Source organism: Natator depressus, chromosome 4 (assembly GCF_965152275.1).
Source record: "Natator depressus isolate rNatDep1 chromosome 4, rNatDep2.hap1, whole genome shotgun sequence".
Taxonomy (NCBI): Eukaryota; Metazoa; Chordata; order Testudines; family Cheloniidae; genus Natator; species Natator depressus.
Genome location: NC_134237.1, coordinates 110,765,999 through 110,784,691, shown reverse-complemented (window position 1 = coordinate 110,784,691; position 18,693 = coordinate 110,765,999). Strand labels below are relative to the sequence as shown.

The 18,693-nt window shown below is 39.2% G+C and overlaps 1 protein-coding gene across 10 annotated transcripts in view; it reads right to left on the bottom strand.

Annotated features, from left to right (window-relative positions):
* Positions 1-311: 311 nt before the first annotated feature.
* LDB2 (LIM domain binding 2) overlaps positions 312-18,693 on the bottom strand; it is a 283,223-nt gene continuing 264,841 nt past the window's right edge. Inside the window, exons 6-9 of one of the 10 annotated variants that reach the window (XM_074951641.1) lie at positions 12,456-12,579; positions 10,805-10,953; positions 5,692-5,834; positions 2,616-2,751 (exon numbers count right to left, since the gene is read on the bottom strand). In XM_074951641.1, the coding sequence (XP_074807742.1) occupies positions 5,730-5,834; positions 10,805-10,953; positions 12,456-12,579 (378 nt within the window). In that variant the 3' untranslated portion in view covers positions 2,616-2,751; positions 5,692-5,729. Of the gene's footprint in view, positions 2,787-5,691; positions 5,835-10,804; positions 10,957-12,455; positions 12,580-18,693 lie in introns of all 10 variants that reach the window. The other 9 variants (XM_074951643.1, XM_074951639.1, XM_074951640.1 and 6 more) reach the window with 9 other exon arrangements.

Below are 18,693 nucleotides of genomic sequence, written 5' to 3'. Positions count from 1 at the left end.
AGTAAAATCCTCAGTTTTGACCTTTTTTGTATTAGATAATGTTTATTTTGATGGCTGACTCGGTAGCATGGCTAAAATCTGTATCTCTCTGGGTTTAAAAAAAAAAAGTGTTGTTAATGAAAAATTCCAAAATGAAAAGGTTACCAAGAAAGAAACACAATAACTACACAGATAGGAGCAAGCCTTAAACTTTTTAGAATGAGAAAACACTTGCAAACTTTTCTCTTTTTTAATCTGAAATTTCATTATTGAATAACTGATTTACCGGGGCATAAAATCACATGAGCCGTGAGGACCAGATCCTTGTCTGGTGTAAAATGGCATAGCCTCACTGGCATTAATTTAAATCTATTAATGATCTGGCTTACAGTGTAGAAATTACTTTCATTTTTTATTTTTTTTGCTGTTTATCCCAATACTGCTGTGTTTCAGGATCTCTTGAGTACCAAAGATTCCAACAATCACACTTTATTCAGCTTGCCATGTTTAGCTTAAGAGCTCAGTTACAGTAACTTTCATGAGGGGCCAATTGTTTAGAATATATTTCTTTTATCAGCTTTAACAGTTTGCAGTCTTTCATCAATCAGTCCAAATCAGGAATCAGGAACTGCTGCATTATTTTATTTGCCCCTTTAACTTCACATATTGCTTAAGTTGTGGGATCTCTCACTAAACTGGTGCAGTGTTAGTGATGCGGCTACTACAGTAGCAGACATTCAAAAGTGGTGTGCCTAGGAGATATCGTGGGATCTTCTATGCACTAAAAAAAAGTATTATGAAGTACATTGCCCTTGAGAATCTTGTGCAGTACTTTCCCTGCAGGATTACACTTTTTAATGGAGTGCACAGTACTCTTCTGACATTCTCAGCAATTCCTGTTCTGTCTGAAACGAATTTTGTTACAATGTCCCAGAATGGATTGCTCTGGTATCATGTGCATCAAGTTGTTCAGTGCTATTTAAAACGCTGTAGGTTCCTGTTAAGCTTGCAAACTGGAATTTTTGAATACTGTATTTGATAGCAAAAGAAGAAGAAACGATAACTTCCAATCCTTTTGTCAATAGTCTATGGAACTCTGTCACATGGAATTCAGTAGAGTGGGCTGCCTCTGCTCAACTGACTCCCTGGACCAGAAGATCAGAGGTATGTAGCTCAATGCTGGGGTGCTTCAGCCTAGGTAGTTCAGTACTATTCCTGCTATATTATACTTCTTTGGGCTTGGTGCTAGCCACTGCTATTGGGCCCTCACTGACACAAACACTTAATGAGAGAAGATATAAACCAATTAAAATGTGACTGTTATATACCTTTAAATACAGCCTTCCCTTTGTGCTAGAAACAGTTGATGATGATGATGATGGTAGGTGAAACACTGATCTCAAGAAAAGAAATCAACAAAGGAATTCAGATCAACTGCACCTATCATTTCTGTTATGTGATCAGTCAAAGTTGGTATGTTTCTTGTCTGTAAGGAACTATAAAAGTACTATGTAAGAGCACATTTATTAACACAGTTTATTGGCACACTTATTGGCAAAGCATACATAAAATACAGTTGTATTATATAACACACTGACTCACTGTGTCTTTACATGATGAATTGAACATATTAATATGGAAATGAAAAAAATTAGTTTCTTTTATAAAGTTTCACATAAATACACCAGAATAATAATAAAAAATTAACTGGTTTGAGGGCTCCAGGGCTTTACAAAAATATGATACAAGAAATATACTATGAAAAGAAATAACAACAAAGCCAACTCAGATACAATAATAAACACAAAAGTTTTAGATTTATTAAGCTGCCCACAAAATTAATGGATTACATGGCTTTAAAATATCTGGATCAACAGCAATTTTACAAAGCATAAACTCTCATAGGACAGGGCATCTTTCTCCACATAAAAATATTTTGCATGTCTTTGATGAAAAAAAAAGACATTTCTTGTTTCAGCACTTTGATAAATGACAGAAGGACTATTGGCATCAGCTACAATATAAATTAAAAATGCTGGATCCTTTAAATGGTTAACCAATGAAAGAAGAGTTAAAGAAAGAACTAAGGTTGCTTTAAATTACTTTTAAAAAGCTGATTTATCTGAAACAAGAAATTGTAGGTGCAAGTTGAAAAGCAGAAAATATTTTACAATTTTAAAAAAGTTTTCCATAGTTATGTTAACGAGATCCTGAGCACTGAAGACTTGTTAAATATGGCCTTTGTTTGATGAGGAAAAAAGACCCCTCCAACAAAATGCTTTGTTTGAAATTTGCCACCAGGTGCTATTTAATTTTCAATTATTTTAATTGAGTTCAGTGCCAGTATCGTGTCATGTGTGAAAGCTTCCAAGAAAGGTACATGAAAGCTTATATATGATTTTTCTCTAATTAAAAAAAATCAAATAGCTGTAGTTTAGAAATAGATACTGTATCTGGAAAGTTTTTTTTTTTTAAGAATGGTGTAAAATAGTAATTATAATCCACTGACATACATAACAGTGGATAATGCTGCAGAATACCCTATTGGGAAGCTTGTGGCGTGGGATTTTCAGATTTGGTCTCCTGGTTAGCAGGAGGTTTGTTGTTCCATGGGCTGTTATTTCCCAGCGCAGGTGAATTGTTGAAGTCTTCTTCATCATCCATGCCATTTGCTGCATCATACTGTGTGTTCTCTAGTCTAGTGATAAGCCTTTCGTCTTCATCCCCAAATTCTCCTCCCATCAGTGTTGGTTCTCCTACCACCATCACATCCTGTGAACAGCACCCAACATTTGTTATATGGAAACCTTGAGAGAGAAAAAACCAACTTAAAATAGCCATATTAGAGGATCTGAATCTGTTAATTTTGTGACATTCACACAATGGAATCAGACGCTCCTATATGGTTAGAGCCATGATGCAAACTTGCACTTGATTTTTAATTTATAAAATAAAACACTGTAAAATCCTCATTGATTTGTATATTCAAGGCACTGGGTCTCAAAACCCCAAAAATAGATAAAAATAGCAAGAAGAATGAAATATACATTTAAAAAATAATCCGACTACAAAAGTGGTCGAAAGTTTGAAATGATTGGTTTAACCTTCTACTTGGTATTTTTATCCTCTATAAATTATTTTAATTTCCAGGCCATAAATTATTTTGTTTACAAAGGCTGCTCAGGATGCAAATGAGTTGCAGTTTTGTAACATTCATGCATTAAATCTAGTACATGACACAGAACTTCTCACACTCAGGCTGTTGAAAAAAGGAACACAGTGCAAAGACGGTAACTCTTATCCCTAGCCAGCGAAGCCCTTTTGCACATCCAATATACTTGACATTCTGCTACTTAATTATGGTAATTAATTTAGGTAAAGTTTTTGATAAAAACAATGTTCACGCTGATTTGACAATTTGCATAGTTAATTAAGTCATTAGCAAAAACCTGCTGATTGCCAACAAGCCCTAAATTTACCATCTGTTATTTCATGGTGCCTGTCACCCAGCTTCGCATAGGCAACCCTGCCGCCAATCTGTGCAGTAAGAGGACCAATCTGTCCAGCTGGTACCATCAAAGGAAGATGAAGAGTGCTAATTATAATTATACTGATGAAGCTAGTAGTCATCAAAAACTGAAGCATTCAAGAAGGAAAGAATCCATCTAATCACTGCTTTAAGTACAAATTGTCCTTCCACGACAACAAGTAAACCACCGACTGTACTACAGTGTACCACAGTTTTGTTGCTGCATGCTAACCAGCGTGGAGTAGAAAGGTGCAAAGCCAGACTGGAAAACAGAGTGCTCTCTTGTTTTCTCTGTTTTAAGGAAAATCAGCTTGCTGTGCAAACCACAGCACTGGGGAAGGAAATACATGGAATGAATCTTTTGATGCAGCTGGACTGGTAGGGCTCCAGATAACATATTTGGTGAAAGTGCAATAATTCCAGATGTCCAGATTTGTACCTGCTGATTTAACCAGCCCTTCAAATAATCCCATCGAACCACACAGATTCATATATAAAAGGATGTATTTCTATTCATGAATATAAAGCATCTGTAAAGTGCAAACAGAATACTATTGCTTGCATATAATAAGATTTTTATTACATATGTACTTCACTCTCCATGAAATAAAACAAGCTATTGCCTATAAATATTTACACTGCTTCATCATATTCCTTAACAAAAGCTGAGATGTTATGGAAGAAAGTGTATATGGTACTTTCAAACTGTACTCAGGGAGGAATTGTGGAATGGAAGAAATGTATTACATAATTTCTTCTTTACATTGTCTTTATTGTGTTACTCTCAATATCAATAAAATATTTCTTAAATCAAACCATCACACAGCTTTGCAACATAAAAGTTTAAAGTAACAAAGGTGTTTATAATCAAAAGTTTGTTCTAATTTAGTCTTATGCCTTTAAAGCACAGACCACATTTATTTTGCAGTGCTGAACCAGGACGGACCCTATTGTGTAGGGAAAGCAGTAAGAGGACAGCAAATTAGATTTGAGCTTGCAATGTGATATGGCAGCCAAAAAAGACCAGCGTGATGTTGAGCTGGATATTGAATCACAGACTAAGGCAGTGATAGTTCATCTCTATAAAACACTGGTGAGACTGTACCTTGACTTCTGCATCATATTCTGGGCACTTCAATACTAGAAAGATGTCAGCAATTTGGATGAAGTTCAGAGAAGTGCATCAAAATTGCTAAGAGGCTAGAGGCCCAATTTAAGAGGACAATTAAAAGAACAAAATATGTACACATTTTACCAGATTACTGCTACAGAGACATATGCTAAATGGGTAGAAGGATTAAAGGGAGAGGAATTGTGTAGGGTGGTCCAAAGAGGTGTAACCAGCACTACCAAGATGAAACTAAGTAAAGGACAATATAACTCACATTGAAGGACATTTTTTCTGATGCTCAGACTAGCAAACTATGGAATTATATCTGAAAGGAATCAGTAAGAGCCCCATCACTCGAGTCACCTCAGTATTATATAGGAAACATTCCTGCACTGGCAGGGTATAAATGAAGGGCTTGTCTTCACTACGGGGGAGATCAATGCTGCTGCAATCGATGCAGCAGGTGTCGCTAATCAATGGCAGAGCACTCTCCAGTTGACTCAGGTGCTCCACCTCTTTGAGAAGAGTAAGGTAAGTCGACTGGAGAACGTCTCCCCTTGACGCAATGCAGTGAAGACCCCGGGGTAAGTTGAGCTAAGCTATGTCAACTCCAGCTATGTTATTCACATAGCTGGAGTAGCGTAACTTAAGTCGACTTAACCCGGGAGTGAAGACAAGCCCTAAGTGACCCAGTAAGTATGTCCCATCTCCAATTTCTATGATCCTTTGCAGATCATTTATTATTCTTTCAGTATAACAACACCCACAAGAGAGAACAACTTGCTTATCTTTCTCCTCACCATATTCAGTATATAATTTCTGTCTGGGAGCTAAACTACAATTTTATTGAGTTTAGTGGTGTTTTCCCTGATCTTACTTACAAGATACCACAGCATTAGTTAGAGAGCACATACTCTTTACATTCTTGCTCTTTGTAGTGTATTATATCAGGCAATAAATAATTTCTCAGGTAGCACGCATGCTATCTTCTCCCCATAGTGGGTTCTCTGCTCCTCAAATGGAATGCTGAAGATCCCCACCCATTTAACCTCCACTCACTAGTTCCACCAACCTCTGAGGAGGACTGGAAGTGACTCCTTTTAGAGCCCCTCAACGCTTCTCCTTAAATTGGCCAGTGGGGGTCACTGTTCTCGAATGACACAAGGCTCCATCCCTCCCAGGGTTGAGGCTGCAGCTCTGGAGTACTCCTAGCTCCTGCTCATGGAGTGAGAAGCAGAATCCAAGAATTAAACCCTAGTCTGTTGCATGGCCACACATACTGCTCTGGGCTAGTTACAGTAGCACATATTTGACGAGATTATTTAAATAAAGATTTAGGCTATAGTCACTCTTATTAATTTACTTTGTGATTAGAAACATTTTTAGCCAAGGAATGTTTAGTGATAGAAAATATCTTTGCAGTGAAGCTCTGTAAATAAAGCAGTGGATGTTTTACACTACGTGATAGAAAATGATCATTTAATAATATAATCATAATAACAGCTTACATATATTTAGTGCCTTTCATACTGAAAAATCCCTAACTGACCCCAAATTTAAATTTATATATATATATATATATATATACACACACACATATAAACAGAACAATAAGACCATTATTCCCTGTGTTACTTCCTGTGATATTAGATTCATTTAATTTAAGCTGTCCTCAAATTTTGATTTGCCCAAATTTCTGTACTTCTAATGCGTAAATGTAGGCATTTTCATGGGCAAGCAGCTCCTGGCTTTGACAATTTGGCACTGTTTTTGACAACTTTGGGCACCCAGGAGTATCAGTTGATACTGGGGTGAGGATGTAGCTCTCTTTCCTTGTCCTTTGTCAATGGGGTTGGAGGTGATTATGCTGAAGGGTTTGAACTTTTGGTTTCCCACCACAGCAACCATGAACAATCCCCTGCCCAAGTGCCTCCCACACCAAAATCTGTGACTACATCCAGTGAATAAAGCTTGACATTTCTGCTAAAATGATGGGCAGCGATAGAGCTGTCATTTAAATTAGGTTTCAGGCTTATCAGCCCGTTGAGATGCATGGGTAGTTTACACTTCTCAGTTTCAGCTGCCCACTAGGTTGACAATCTATTCTTGTTTATTTAGCTGTCATGGTTGAGAAAAAATTCTCAATTGACTTGCACACCTCCATTCCCTTAAAACTAAGGGAATCGTTGAGTCATCAAGAAGTCTCTGGGTGTTCTACATGGATCTGATGGCATGATACTATTCTGCCAGGTGTCACAAGGGTGACATCCTGGCACATGCAGGAAGTTCTGATCTAGAACTAAAATGGTTAATGGATGTGCTGGAGTGGCTTTGGCAAGCAATCCTGAAACTTAATCCTGTGAAGGGCAAGTTCTTCTAGAGGGGAATGGTGTTTCTGGGGCATCTCTGCAGACTTAGGAAAGTGACTACAATGTTAGGGTTTGGAATCTCAGCATTCTGCCAGCTACAGGAGTCCCTTTGTGCTAGAAGTTTATCACTGCCCATTGTACAGTTTGACATAGAAGGGATCACTACTCTGGAGGACCGCTCAGTGCAGTCAGGCTTTCCAGAAGACGAAGGAGAGTTTGATCAGAACATCATTCAGAGTATATCTGGAAAGGGATGCTCTTTTGCATTGGGAAAAGCTGCCAGTGAGAGACAGGAGCTGTGCTCTCCTAAGAGGAAGTGACTGAGAATGGACAGTGGTCTTCTGTAGCCTGATCTTCAGAAAACTGGAATGAAACTACTGTATGACCCACAGGGAATTACTGGCAGAGATATTTCACCCATAATGTGGGCATCACTGCATAGCATGCTACAAACTCTGTCAAACTTCAGGCAACGCAAAGAACAGATAAGCTGGAGCAGTAAAATTCTAGGGCCCCAGCATGGAAATACAGTCACCTTCTCTCACTGCGGGTGCTTGTAACTGAATTGTCAATATTGTCGCTGCCAGAAGTATCGGTCAGAATGGAAGCAGGTCGAGGAGACGGCATCCGTACTACTATTGTAGCAGGAGGGGGAGAAGGCCACTTAGGCAAATAGTGTTTCAAGAAGTGCACTGATAAAGCTTTTGTTATCCCAGTGGGTTTGGACAAAGTCCTGGGAGGGTTTATGCAGGAAGTGTCAGACCCACTGTGGTTTCAATGTCTGTGTTAGCTGATGGTGCTGATTGCGCTATGACCACCTGTGCTGAAGATGAAATATCACATGCCGATAGAGTACTGTGGAATGATGGAGACCTCATACGGGGTTCTGAAAAAATTCTGTTGGCTCAGGTGACAAATGTGGACATTTAGGGGGGGGTGATATCGTGTACAGCATCCAGAGCACAGGCAGTGCCAATGTATGGGCAGTATTGGAGTGGAGAGTTACTGATGTTCTGTAACAGGAATGACCTTATTGGAGACAGGCCACAGAAACATTCTTTAACCTGGAAAACAGGATGAATTTATTTACTAGAGAGAAACTGAGATAGAAGCATAGCATTCACTAGAACATGGGGAAATGACTGTACCCCACAGGAGAGAGGTCTTTGCTGGGTGGAGTTGTATCACTGGAGAAAAAGGGAAACCTCATATTAACCCAATATGGTTCTGGATATGAGCTCACCATTGGGTCCTCCAGAGAAATGATGTGGAGGAAAATGGAACAGGAGCGGGTGCTGCTTAGTTGAGTCACCTGGAGACAGAAGTTGGGATCATCTAATTTCTGTTAGCTAATGACAGCAGGAAGAAAGGAGAAGTTCCTCACTTGCCTGGTGCTTCAACATTTGCAGAATTGGTTAGTTCCAAGTTGTTTATTTCCCATGAGCAGAGAAAACAACAGGTCTAGCCACAGAGAGTGCCATGACAAACAGGGATTTCAGTTCAACGGCAAACTGTAGCCTGAAACTTGTGAAGTGAGGGCATTATATTGAGGATGAACACATGCAAGGGCAAAGGAAATGTAGTATGTTTCCCTCCCTCACTGCATATCGGTGAAGGCAAGTGTAATAAATTTCACCTTTGCTATTGATCACTTTGCTTGTGGATGAGGTTAAAAAAGGCAAACTGAAAGCGAGATTTCTGCGACCTGTAGCCAGCTTTAGAGAACACAAGCTCTTCTGAAATGATGATCCTAGCCTGTATTGTTTTAAAGAAATATGGTCTTGCCTCATTCACTCACATGCCCTTGACACTTCAGTATGTTTAGGTGAAAGGTATATTTAATTTAAAGAAAAAAGATTTGAATAGGTTTATGCCGGAATGCCCTATAACTGAAAACACATTAGGTTCTGTCTGTCCTATATAATAGTATTTTTTTCTACAAAAGATGAACAATTATGAAAATATGTTCTCTATGAAGCTCTATGAAATACAGTGAAGACTGAAAGTCAACCCACATGACTTGGAAAAATCATATGGAATATATTGTACCCTTGTGTGCATCAGAGTAGATGTACAACAATCATTACCATCAATGAGAGCTGCACTATAATAATTCTTTAATTAGTGAGATATAAAGAAAACTCTCTCACCCTTGTGTATCAATGGGTGAAGCTTACTATTAAAGGGCTTGATTGTCCAATAAGATGTGAGTGCCAACTTCCACTGCAGTCAATGAGAGTTGCATGAACAGATCTCCTGGGATGGGGAGGGTTAAGTGATGTGTATGCAGGGGGACAGATTCTGGTTCAGCTGAATTGAGCTCACTAAAGGAGGTGGGAGAAATGAAGCGGTACTAGCTGTCTTTACTGTCCCTTGATCCTGGAGACAGCTGGGGAGCAAACTGGATTCTCTACCTACACCTGAAGGTTGCTTTTTCTTCAACATGGTTTCTCACAGCTGCGAAGGCATCATCCTGGCAGCCAGGAATAGCCAGACGTAACAGCATGTGGCACCTGGAGATGGAAGGAATCTCCAGGGTAGCCAGTTATGCCAGCTTTCTGGATGCTTTCTGCCACCAGAATAGTAGAAGAACAGCCAGAGTTGCGGTGAAAATCTTCTCCTTAGATGAAGGATCCACATGAAAAGTTTGATTTGACAGGGCGAAAATATGAACTTGATATACTGAAGCCAAAAGCTGTAGTAATCTAGGAGGTTGCTCAATCTGTTGTAGAATCAGTCCATTTCATATCGTATGGTATTACTTTTAGATAGTCCACTCCTCTTTTTTACCTAAAAAGTCAGGGTTTCTGGGAGCCCACCTCTAGGTGATTATTAATGGCCTACATCCTTTGTTAGGATCCACAAAGGACCCATCATTTTGTATGTTTATCAAAAATACAATAAAAGTCACTGCATGTTATTCTCTTAGTTCCCATATTGTCAAATTAATTTCCATAGCTTTCAAAATCATGTGCTACCCTCTCTGGATATAAGAGACAATTCACTCACAGTCTGGGGCCTGATTACTCATATGTAGTGATTAAGACAATAAACTTAACACTGGTAAGAGGAAATATTATTTTGCATGCTGCATAATTAACCCATGGAACTATTGCCACAAGATGCCACTGAGATCAAGATCTTAGTATGGTTCAAAAAAGAATTAGCTGTTAATATGTACCACAAAATCATTAATAGTTACACATAAGATAAAAACTTGTAAGGGGCAGCAGTTCTCATGCTTCAGGGCATAAGCCAACTGCTAACTGATAGGGATTATGAGGAGATAACTTCTACTCTCAGGTTATTCCATACTTGTTCAGTGTGGGGTTTCTTGCAGCTTCCACTGAAGCATCTGACAAAGGTCACTCACTGTTGGAGACAGGACAGCAGTCTCGAGAGACCACTGGTCTGGTTTGGTCTGGCAATCCCTATGATCCTATTACGAAGGTTAATGTGTTCATCTGCCTTGCGATGGATGGGAGTCTGAAAGAATCTATCAGCACTGCTACTACTGATAACCAAAAGCCCAACCTAACTCCAGCTGAAGGCAGTGGAAAGACTCCCATTGACCTGAATGGGATTTGGATCATGCCTCCCAAAATTACATCCACTGCTTGAGGATTATTTATTAAAATTGCACTTCAGCACAGATTCCTCACAATTCATCTCTTTTTCCCCTGTATCCACACCATATTATGTAAGGTCTCTTCATGCTTGTGATAATTTTGGCTCAAGAATATACCTTCTTTAAAATTTTAGGGGCAGCTTAAAGTATTGTAAGTGATTCAGGCCTAAAAGGAAAGTGAGACTTACAGGTACCTGACTTGACAGGCTCAGGTTTGCAGCTGCTGTTTTTTTCTTGCTATTGGTACTATTTGCATTGTTCCCAGCACTGCTGTTTGAAGTGCTGCTGGTTGAATTTTTCCTTTTTCTCCGTTTGGTTGTTGGTTGTCTTGTGGGCTCTGCTATAATAAAAATGTAAGAGGCAAAGCAAATTATAGACATTTTAAAGCCCATAGAAGAATTAACTACAAAGAGAAGTGCTAAAAATCTGTTTCTTCTCAGCTTTTTTTAAATTCATGGGTAATTATTAATTTTTATTAATTATTATTATTATTATCATCATTATTATTTTGGAGCGAACCCATGAGCATGTGAATGCTGCATGGAACAAAAAGAAATGGAATCTGGTTTCAGTTTTAGTAGTAATTAATTTTACATCACTATCCATCCATGCATCTCAAAGTGCTTTACAAAGAAACACTATAGTTAAGTATCATTAGAGAAAACTGCGGCACCAACAGGTGAAGTGGCTTGCTGAAGGTCAGATAGTAGGTCAGGCACAGAGCTAACAACCGAATCCAACTCTACGTTCTCCAAGCCCACTGAATCTAACCTTTGGACTATCTGTCTATGTCAAACATGTTTTACAGATAAGAGCAGCTTTCTAAAGTACTGTCCGCATCCAACTGCAATTAAGTGAAAGGCTACATCATTTTCTGCTACTTCAGTCACAGACCTCACCTTTGGTAGACCCTCACAGTAGAATATGTCGACCTGTACTAAAATATGTTTCTCTACTAGTTTTCCAAATATTTATCAAGTCAAGACTATTACGTTCACTTGACTTAAGACCTTTGGCCACAAAAAACCAAAGGTGATAACTTGTACAGTTCACTCAGATTGTGGTATGTGCGTTTACTTTCAATTTAAATTTTTTTTGTAAATGGTATTTTTGTGTTTATGATCAATGAAGTTAAATTCATTGTAAGTAAAAATTTATTGGACTAGAAGACTATTAATTATGACTTGAAGCTGTAATTCCAGAGTCACAGCAGGAAGCTGTAATATATAAACTATGTAATATATAAATTATGGAGCCAGTGAGCATTTCATATACTATGTATTATCTTTTACTTATGCTGAATTATATCTTACATGTTGTAAAACTATTTGAATGTGTATACATCTAAAATTTATTTCATATTATGTAGCATCAGAGTCAGATTACATGCCATTAGAATTATATCTAAGGCCTTGTCTACACAGCCGGGGTAAATTGACCTAAATTACGCTATTCCAGCTACATGAATAGCGTAGCTGGAGTTGACATAGCTTAGGATGACTTACTACAGTGTCTACACCATGCTGCGTTGATGGGAGACACTCTTCCATCGACTTACCTTAATCTTCTCGTTCTGGTGGAGTACCGGAGTCGATTGGAGAGCTCTCTGCAGTCAATTTAGTGAGTCTTCACTATACCCGCTAAATCGACTCCAGCTGCATCGATTGCAGCAGCGTCAATCCCCGGTAAATGTAATCCCTAAGGTTATGTTTAGAATAGTGCTTAACTTTGTTGTCTTATTTCCTTTCCTAGTGGATTGTCCGCAAAGTTTTTCAGTGTTTCTATATTCATTCAATAATAACAACAATAAGTGCAATAAAAATAGAGAGAAAAACATACCTGGTGGTGCCACCATTCTCTGCCATTTTTGAAACAAGCATGTCTTCAGGCAGTCCCGAGGACTTAGATTGTAAGTTTTATGTCTTGACATCAGTTCTTGCATTGGCTCCAATATTACACACAACTGAAAGAATCAGAACAGAATGATTTAATCTAAAAACAACTTAGCATTAAAGTGTTTGCAGAGTCTGAAACTCAGCCATTGCTTTCCTGGTTTTTGTTTTGGCTTTTCCTAGTTAGCTAATAGAGAGTGTCCAATACAGTATAGTTCTGTTTGTGTTGAGACCAGCCTAAATTTGGCCTCCAGGACCTCTCTCCTCCTTTCCCTATGTCACTGGTACTTACACATGCCATGACTACCTGCTCCTCCCCGGCACTGCACATAAGTCCATCTAGATGTCTTGAAAGGTCCACAATCTTCGCACCCAGCAGGAATACACTATGCGGTTCTCCCAGTTATCACAAACCCCACTATCTATATTTCTAGTACACGAATCCCCCATTACTCTTACCTGTCTCTTCTTAATAACTGGGATCCCCTGGAAGGAGGGTCCCAACTATGGGATCGTCTTCCTCTGTGCCAATTTGATGTCCTTCCCCAAGACTTTCATCCTCCTCAACAGCACAGAGGCTGTCAGACTTGGGGTGGGACAATTCTATTGTGTCCTGGAAAGTCTTGTCTCTGTATCTCTCTGTGTCCTTTAGCTCCTCCAGTTCAGCCACCCTGGTTTCAAGAGACCATAGGGCCATGAATTGCTTGCACCGAATGTACACATATGTCCCTGCTTACAAGGCAGATAATCACACATGCTGCATTCAGTGCAATAAACTGGATAGCGCCCACTTACTGCTGGCCATGCACAAACAAAATTTCTCCTGTGCCATATGGGTTTATGCTGCCCGTATTGTAACTAGGGAAATCTACTGAGTCACTGCTATCTATAGATCTCTTAAATGATAATTCTGTCTGTAATCTATTTAATTTCACAGAGAAATTATAACTGGATAAGAAACACAGAAGAAGGTAGAGATGCCTGCAGGACTGGTCATAAGCACAAGCATTCAAAGTGATTCCTTGTTGCCCTCATGTACTGATTGATTTAGCAACTCAGTCTAGCTTGAAAAACCCCTCTGGTTCTGGAATCAGGACATTCTCAGCACATTTCTCTCTCCAGAGCCTTGGACCCTGCAAAGCATAAGGTCAATTCTGGATGCCTCAGGAATAACAGGTACTGTGCTCTGCAGTGACAAGTTCATTTTAAATGCATCTCGCTCAGTGTGAATTGGACACATGTAAAAAGAACTGGATTAACAATGATTGATATTAAATCTTTCAGTCTTTCTTGGTGACCTTTGAGACCCTTTTGAAATCTAAAGTGACTCAAAGAACAAATCCCTGAAAGAGGAAGGGATCATGGTCCAATTATCCTAAGTCTGAAGAATCTGCCAGCAACAATCAGTTTCTTGGTCCTTGCAAAGAGCTGGATTAAAAACGTAAGGACAAGATGCATTTAATACAGGGGCAGATGCAGACCTAATGCACCTGCCACTCTGACGTACCAGTAAGTAGTCTAAATGGCAGTCCAGATTTAACTACACCATTTAGTGAAGTGATTTTTCTCAAATAATTGTAAAGAAGTGTTTGACATTCCCCTGACTTTATCAGATAATCTCATTCTTTTAGTTGTCTTTTTTAAAAAATTATTAACGTTCTACAAAGGTTTAGATCATGCTTAAGGTAACAATCCTTACTTAAGCATCATGATACTAACTATTATTATTATTATTATTATTATCAACAAACATGTGGACAAGGGGGATCTAGTGGACATAGTGTACTTAGATTTCCAGAAGGCCTTTGACAAGGTCCCTCACCAAAGGCTCTTATATAAATTAAGTTGTCATGGGATAAGAGGGAAGATCCTTTCATGGATTGAGAACTGGTTAAAACACAGGGAACAAAGGGTAGGAATAAATGGTGAATGTTCAGAATGGAGAGGGGTAACTAGTTGTGTTCCCCAAAGGTCAGTCCTAAGACCAATCCTATTCAATTTATTCATAAATCATCTGGAGAAGGGGGAAAACAGTGAGGTGGCAACGTTTGCAGATGATACTAAACTGCTCAAGATAGTTAAGACCAAAACAGACTGTGAAGAACTTCAAAAAGATCTCACGAAACTGATTGGGCAACAAAATGGCAAATGAAATTTAATGTGGATAAATGTAAAGTAATGCACATTGGAAAAAATAACCCCAACTATACATACAATATGATGGGACTAATTTAGCTACAACTAATCAGGAAAAAGATCTTGGAGTCATCATGGATAGTTCTCTGAAGACGTCCACGCAGTGTGCAGCGACAGTCAAAAAAGCAAATGGGATGTTAGGAATCATTAAAAAGGGATAGATAATAAGATGGAGAATATCTTATAGCCCTTATATAAATCCATGGTACGCCCACATCTTGAATACTGCACACAGATGTGGTCCCCTCATCTCAAAAAAGATATACTGGCATTAGAAAAGGTTCAGAGAAGGGCAACTAAAATGATTAGGGGTTTGGAACTGGTCCCATATGAGGAGAGATTAAAGAGGCTAGGACTTTTCAGCTTGGAAAAGAGGAGACTAAGGGAGGATATGATAGAGGTATAAAAAATCATGAGTGGGGTGGAGAAAATGAATAAGGAAAAGTTATTTACTTGTTCCCATAATATAAGAACTAGGGGCCATCAAATTAAATTAATGGGTAGCAGGTTAAAAACAAATAAAAGGTTTCAGAGTAACAGCCGTGTTAGTCTGTATTCGCAAAAAGAAAAGGAGTACTTGTGGCACCTTAGAGACTAACCAATTTATTTGAGCATGAGCTTTCGTGAGCTACAGCTCACTTCATCGGATGCATACTGTGGAAATTGCAGAAGACATTATTATATACACAGACACCATGAACCAATACCTCCTCCCACCCCACTCATTACCAGCAGGAGAGTGAATTTGTGTGTGTGTGTTTGGGGCGGGGGGGCGAGAAAACCTGGATTTGTGCTGGAAATGGCCCACCTTGATTTTCATGCACGTTGTAAGGAGAGAGTGGTCACTTTGGATAGGCTATTACCAGCAGGAGAGTGAGTTTGTGTGTGTATGGGGGTGGGGGGGTGAGAAAACCTGTATTTGTGCTGGAAATGGCCCACCTTGATTTTCATGCACGTTGTAAAGAGAGTGGTCACTTTGGATAGGCTATTACCAGCAGGAGAGTGAGTTTGTGTGTGTGGCTTTTGGAGGGGGGTGAGGGGGTGAGAGAACCTGGATTTCTGCAGGAAATGGCCCACCTTGATTATCATAGACATTGTGAAGAGAGTGGTCACTTTGGATGGGCTATTACCAGCAAGAGAGTGAGTTTGTCTGTGGGGGGGCGGAGGGTGAGAAAACCTGGATTTGTGCTGGAAATGGCCCATCTTGATGATCACTTTAGATAAGCTATTACCAGCAGGAGAGTGGGGTGGGAGGAGGTATTGGTTCATGGTGTCTGTGTATATAATAATGTCTTCTGCAATTTCCACAGTATGCATCCGATGAAGTGAGCTGTAGCTCACGAAAGCTCATGCTCAAATAAATTGGTTAGTCTCTAAGGTGCCACAAGTACTCCTTTTCTTTTAACAAATAAAAGAAGTTCTTCTTCACTCAGCGCACTGTCAACCTGTGGAACTCCTTGCCTGAGGAGGTTGTGAAGGCTAGGACTATAACAGGGTTTAAAAGAGAACTGGATAAATTCATGGAGGTTAAGTCCATTAATGTCTATTAGCCAGGATGGGTAAGGAACGGTGTCCCTAGCCTCTGTTTGTCAGAGGGTGGAGATCGATGGCAGGAGAGAGATCACTTGATCACTGCCTGTTAGGTTCACTCCCTCTGGAGCACCTGGCATTGGCCCCAGTCGGTAGACAGGATACTGGGCTGGATGGACCTTTGGTCTCACCCAGTATGGCCATTCTTATGTTCTTATGTTCTTAATAAAATAATAATAATAATATAATAACAACAATAATAAATAATTATCTTATCTATAAGCATTTTCTAGAGAGCCTAATACAAATTTCATTGATGGGGAAAGATACACACATTAAATATTCTACTGCAGTGATGTATGAGTATGTAAGTAATATAGCAGTAGGGATATATTACTGACTACCTGACCAGGATGCTGATAGTGACTGTGAAATGCTCAGGGAGATTAGAGTGGCTATTAAAATAAAAAACTCAATAATAATGGGGGATTTCAACTATCCCCATAATGACTGGTTGCATATCACCGCAGGACGGGATGCAGAGATAAAATTTCTTGACACCTTAAATGACTGCTTCTTGAAGCAGCTAGTCCTGGAACCCACAAGAGGAGAGGCAATTCTTAATTTAGTCCGAAGTGGAGCACAGGATCAGGTCCAAGAGGTGAATGTAGCTTGGTGATAGTGACCATAATAAAATTAAATTTAACATCCCTGTGGCGGGGAAAACACCACAGCGGCCCAGCACTGTAACATTTAATTTCAGAAAGGGTAACTACATAAAAATGAGGAGGTTAGTTAAACAGAAATTAAAAGGTACAGCACCAAAAGTAAAATCCCTTCAAGCTGCATGGAAATTTTTTAAAGACACCATAACAGAGGCTCAACTTAAATGTATACCCCAAATTAAAAAAACATAGTAAGAGAACCAAAAAAGAGCCACCGTGGCTAAACAACAAAGTAGAAGAAGCAGTGAGAGGCAAAAAGGCATCTTTTAAAAGTGGAAGTTAAATCCTAGTGAGAAAAATAGAAAGGGGCATAAACTCTGGCAAATTAAGTGTAAAAATATAATTAGGAAGGCCAAAAAAGAATTTGAAAAACATCTAGCCAAACACTCAAAAAGTAATAGCAAATTTTTTTTAAGCACATCAGAAGAAGGAAGCCTGCTAAACAACCAGCAGGGCTTCTGGACGATTGAGATGCTAAAGGAGCACTCAAGGACGATAAGGCCATTGTGGAGAAACTAAATGAATTCTTTGCATCGGTTTTCACGGTTGAGGATGTGAGGGAGATACCCAAACCTGAGCCATTCTTTTAGGTGACAAATCTGAGGAACTGTCCCAGATTGAGGTATCATTAGAGGAGGTTTTGGAACAAACTGATAAACTAAACAGTAATAAGTAACCAGGACCAGATGGTATTCACCCAAGAGTTCTGAAGGAACTCAAATGTGAAATTTCAGGACTACTAACTGTAGTCTGTAACCTATCATTTAAATCAGCTTCTATACCAAATGACTGGAGCATAGCTAATGTAACGCCAATTTTTAAAAAGGGCTTTAGAGGTGACCCCAGCAATTACAGGCCGGTAAGCCTGACTTCAGTACTGGGCAAACTGGTTGAAACCACAGTAAAGTACAAAATTGTCAGACACATAGATGAACATAATTTGTTGGGGAATAGTCAACATGGGAAAGGGAAATCATGCCTCATCAATCTACTAGAATTCTTTGGGAGTGGAGGGGTCAACAAGCATGTGGATAAAGGGGATCCAGTGGATATAGTGTATTTAGATTTTCAGAAAGCCTTTGACAAGGTCCCTCACCAAAGGCTATTAAGCAAAGTAGGCTGTCATGGGATAAGAGGGAAGGTCCTCTCATGGATTGGTAACTAGTTAAAAGATAGGAAACAAAGGGTAGGAATGAATGGTCAGTTTTCAGAATAAAAAGCGGTAAATAGTGGTGTTCCCCGGGGGTCTGTACTGGGTCCAGTCCTATTCAACATATTAATAAATGATCTGGAAAAAGGGGTAAACAATTAGATGGCAAAATGTGCAGATGATACACAACTACTCAAGATAGTTAAGTCCCAGGCAGACTGTGAAGAGCTACAAAAGGATCTCTCAAAACTGGGTGACTGGGCAACAAAATGGCAGATGAAATTCAATGTTGACAAATGCAAAGTAATGTACATTGGAAAACATAATCCCAACTATACATATAAAATGATGGGGTCCAAATTAGCTGTTACCATTCAAGAAAGAGATTCTGGAGTCATTGTGGATAGTTCTCTGAAAACATCCACCCAATGTGCAGAGGCAGTCAAAAAAGTGAACAGAATGTTGGAAATCATTAAGAAAGGGATAGATAATAAGACAGAAAATATCATATTGCCTCTATATAAATTCATGCTATGCCCACATCTTGAAAACTGTTTGCAGATGTGCTCACCCCATATAAAAAA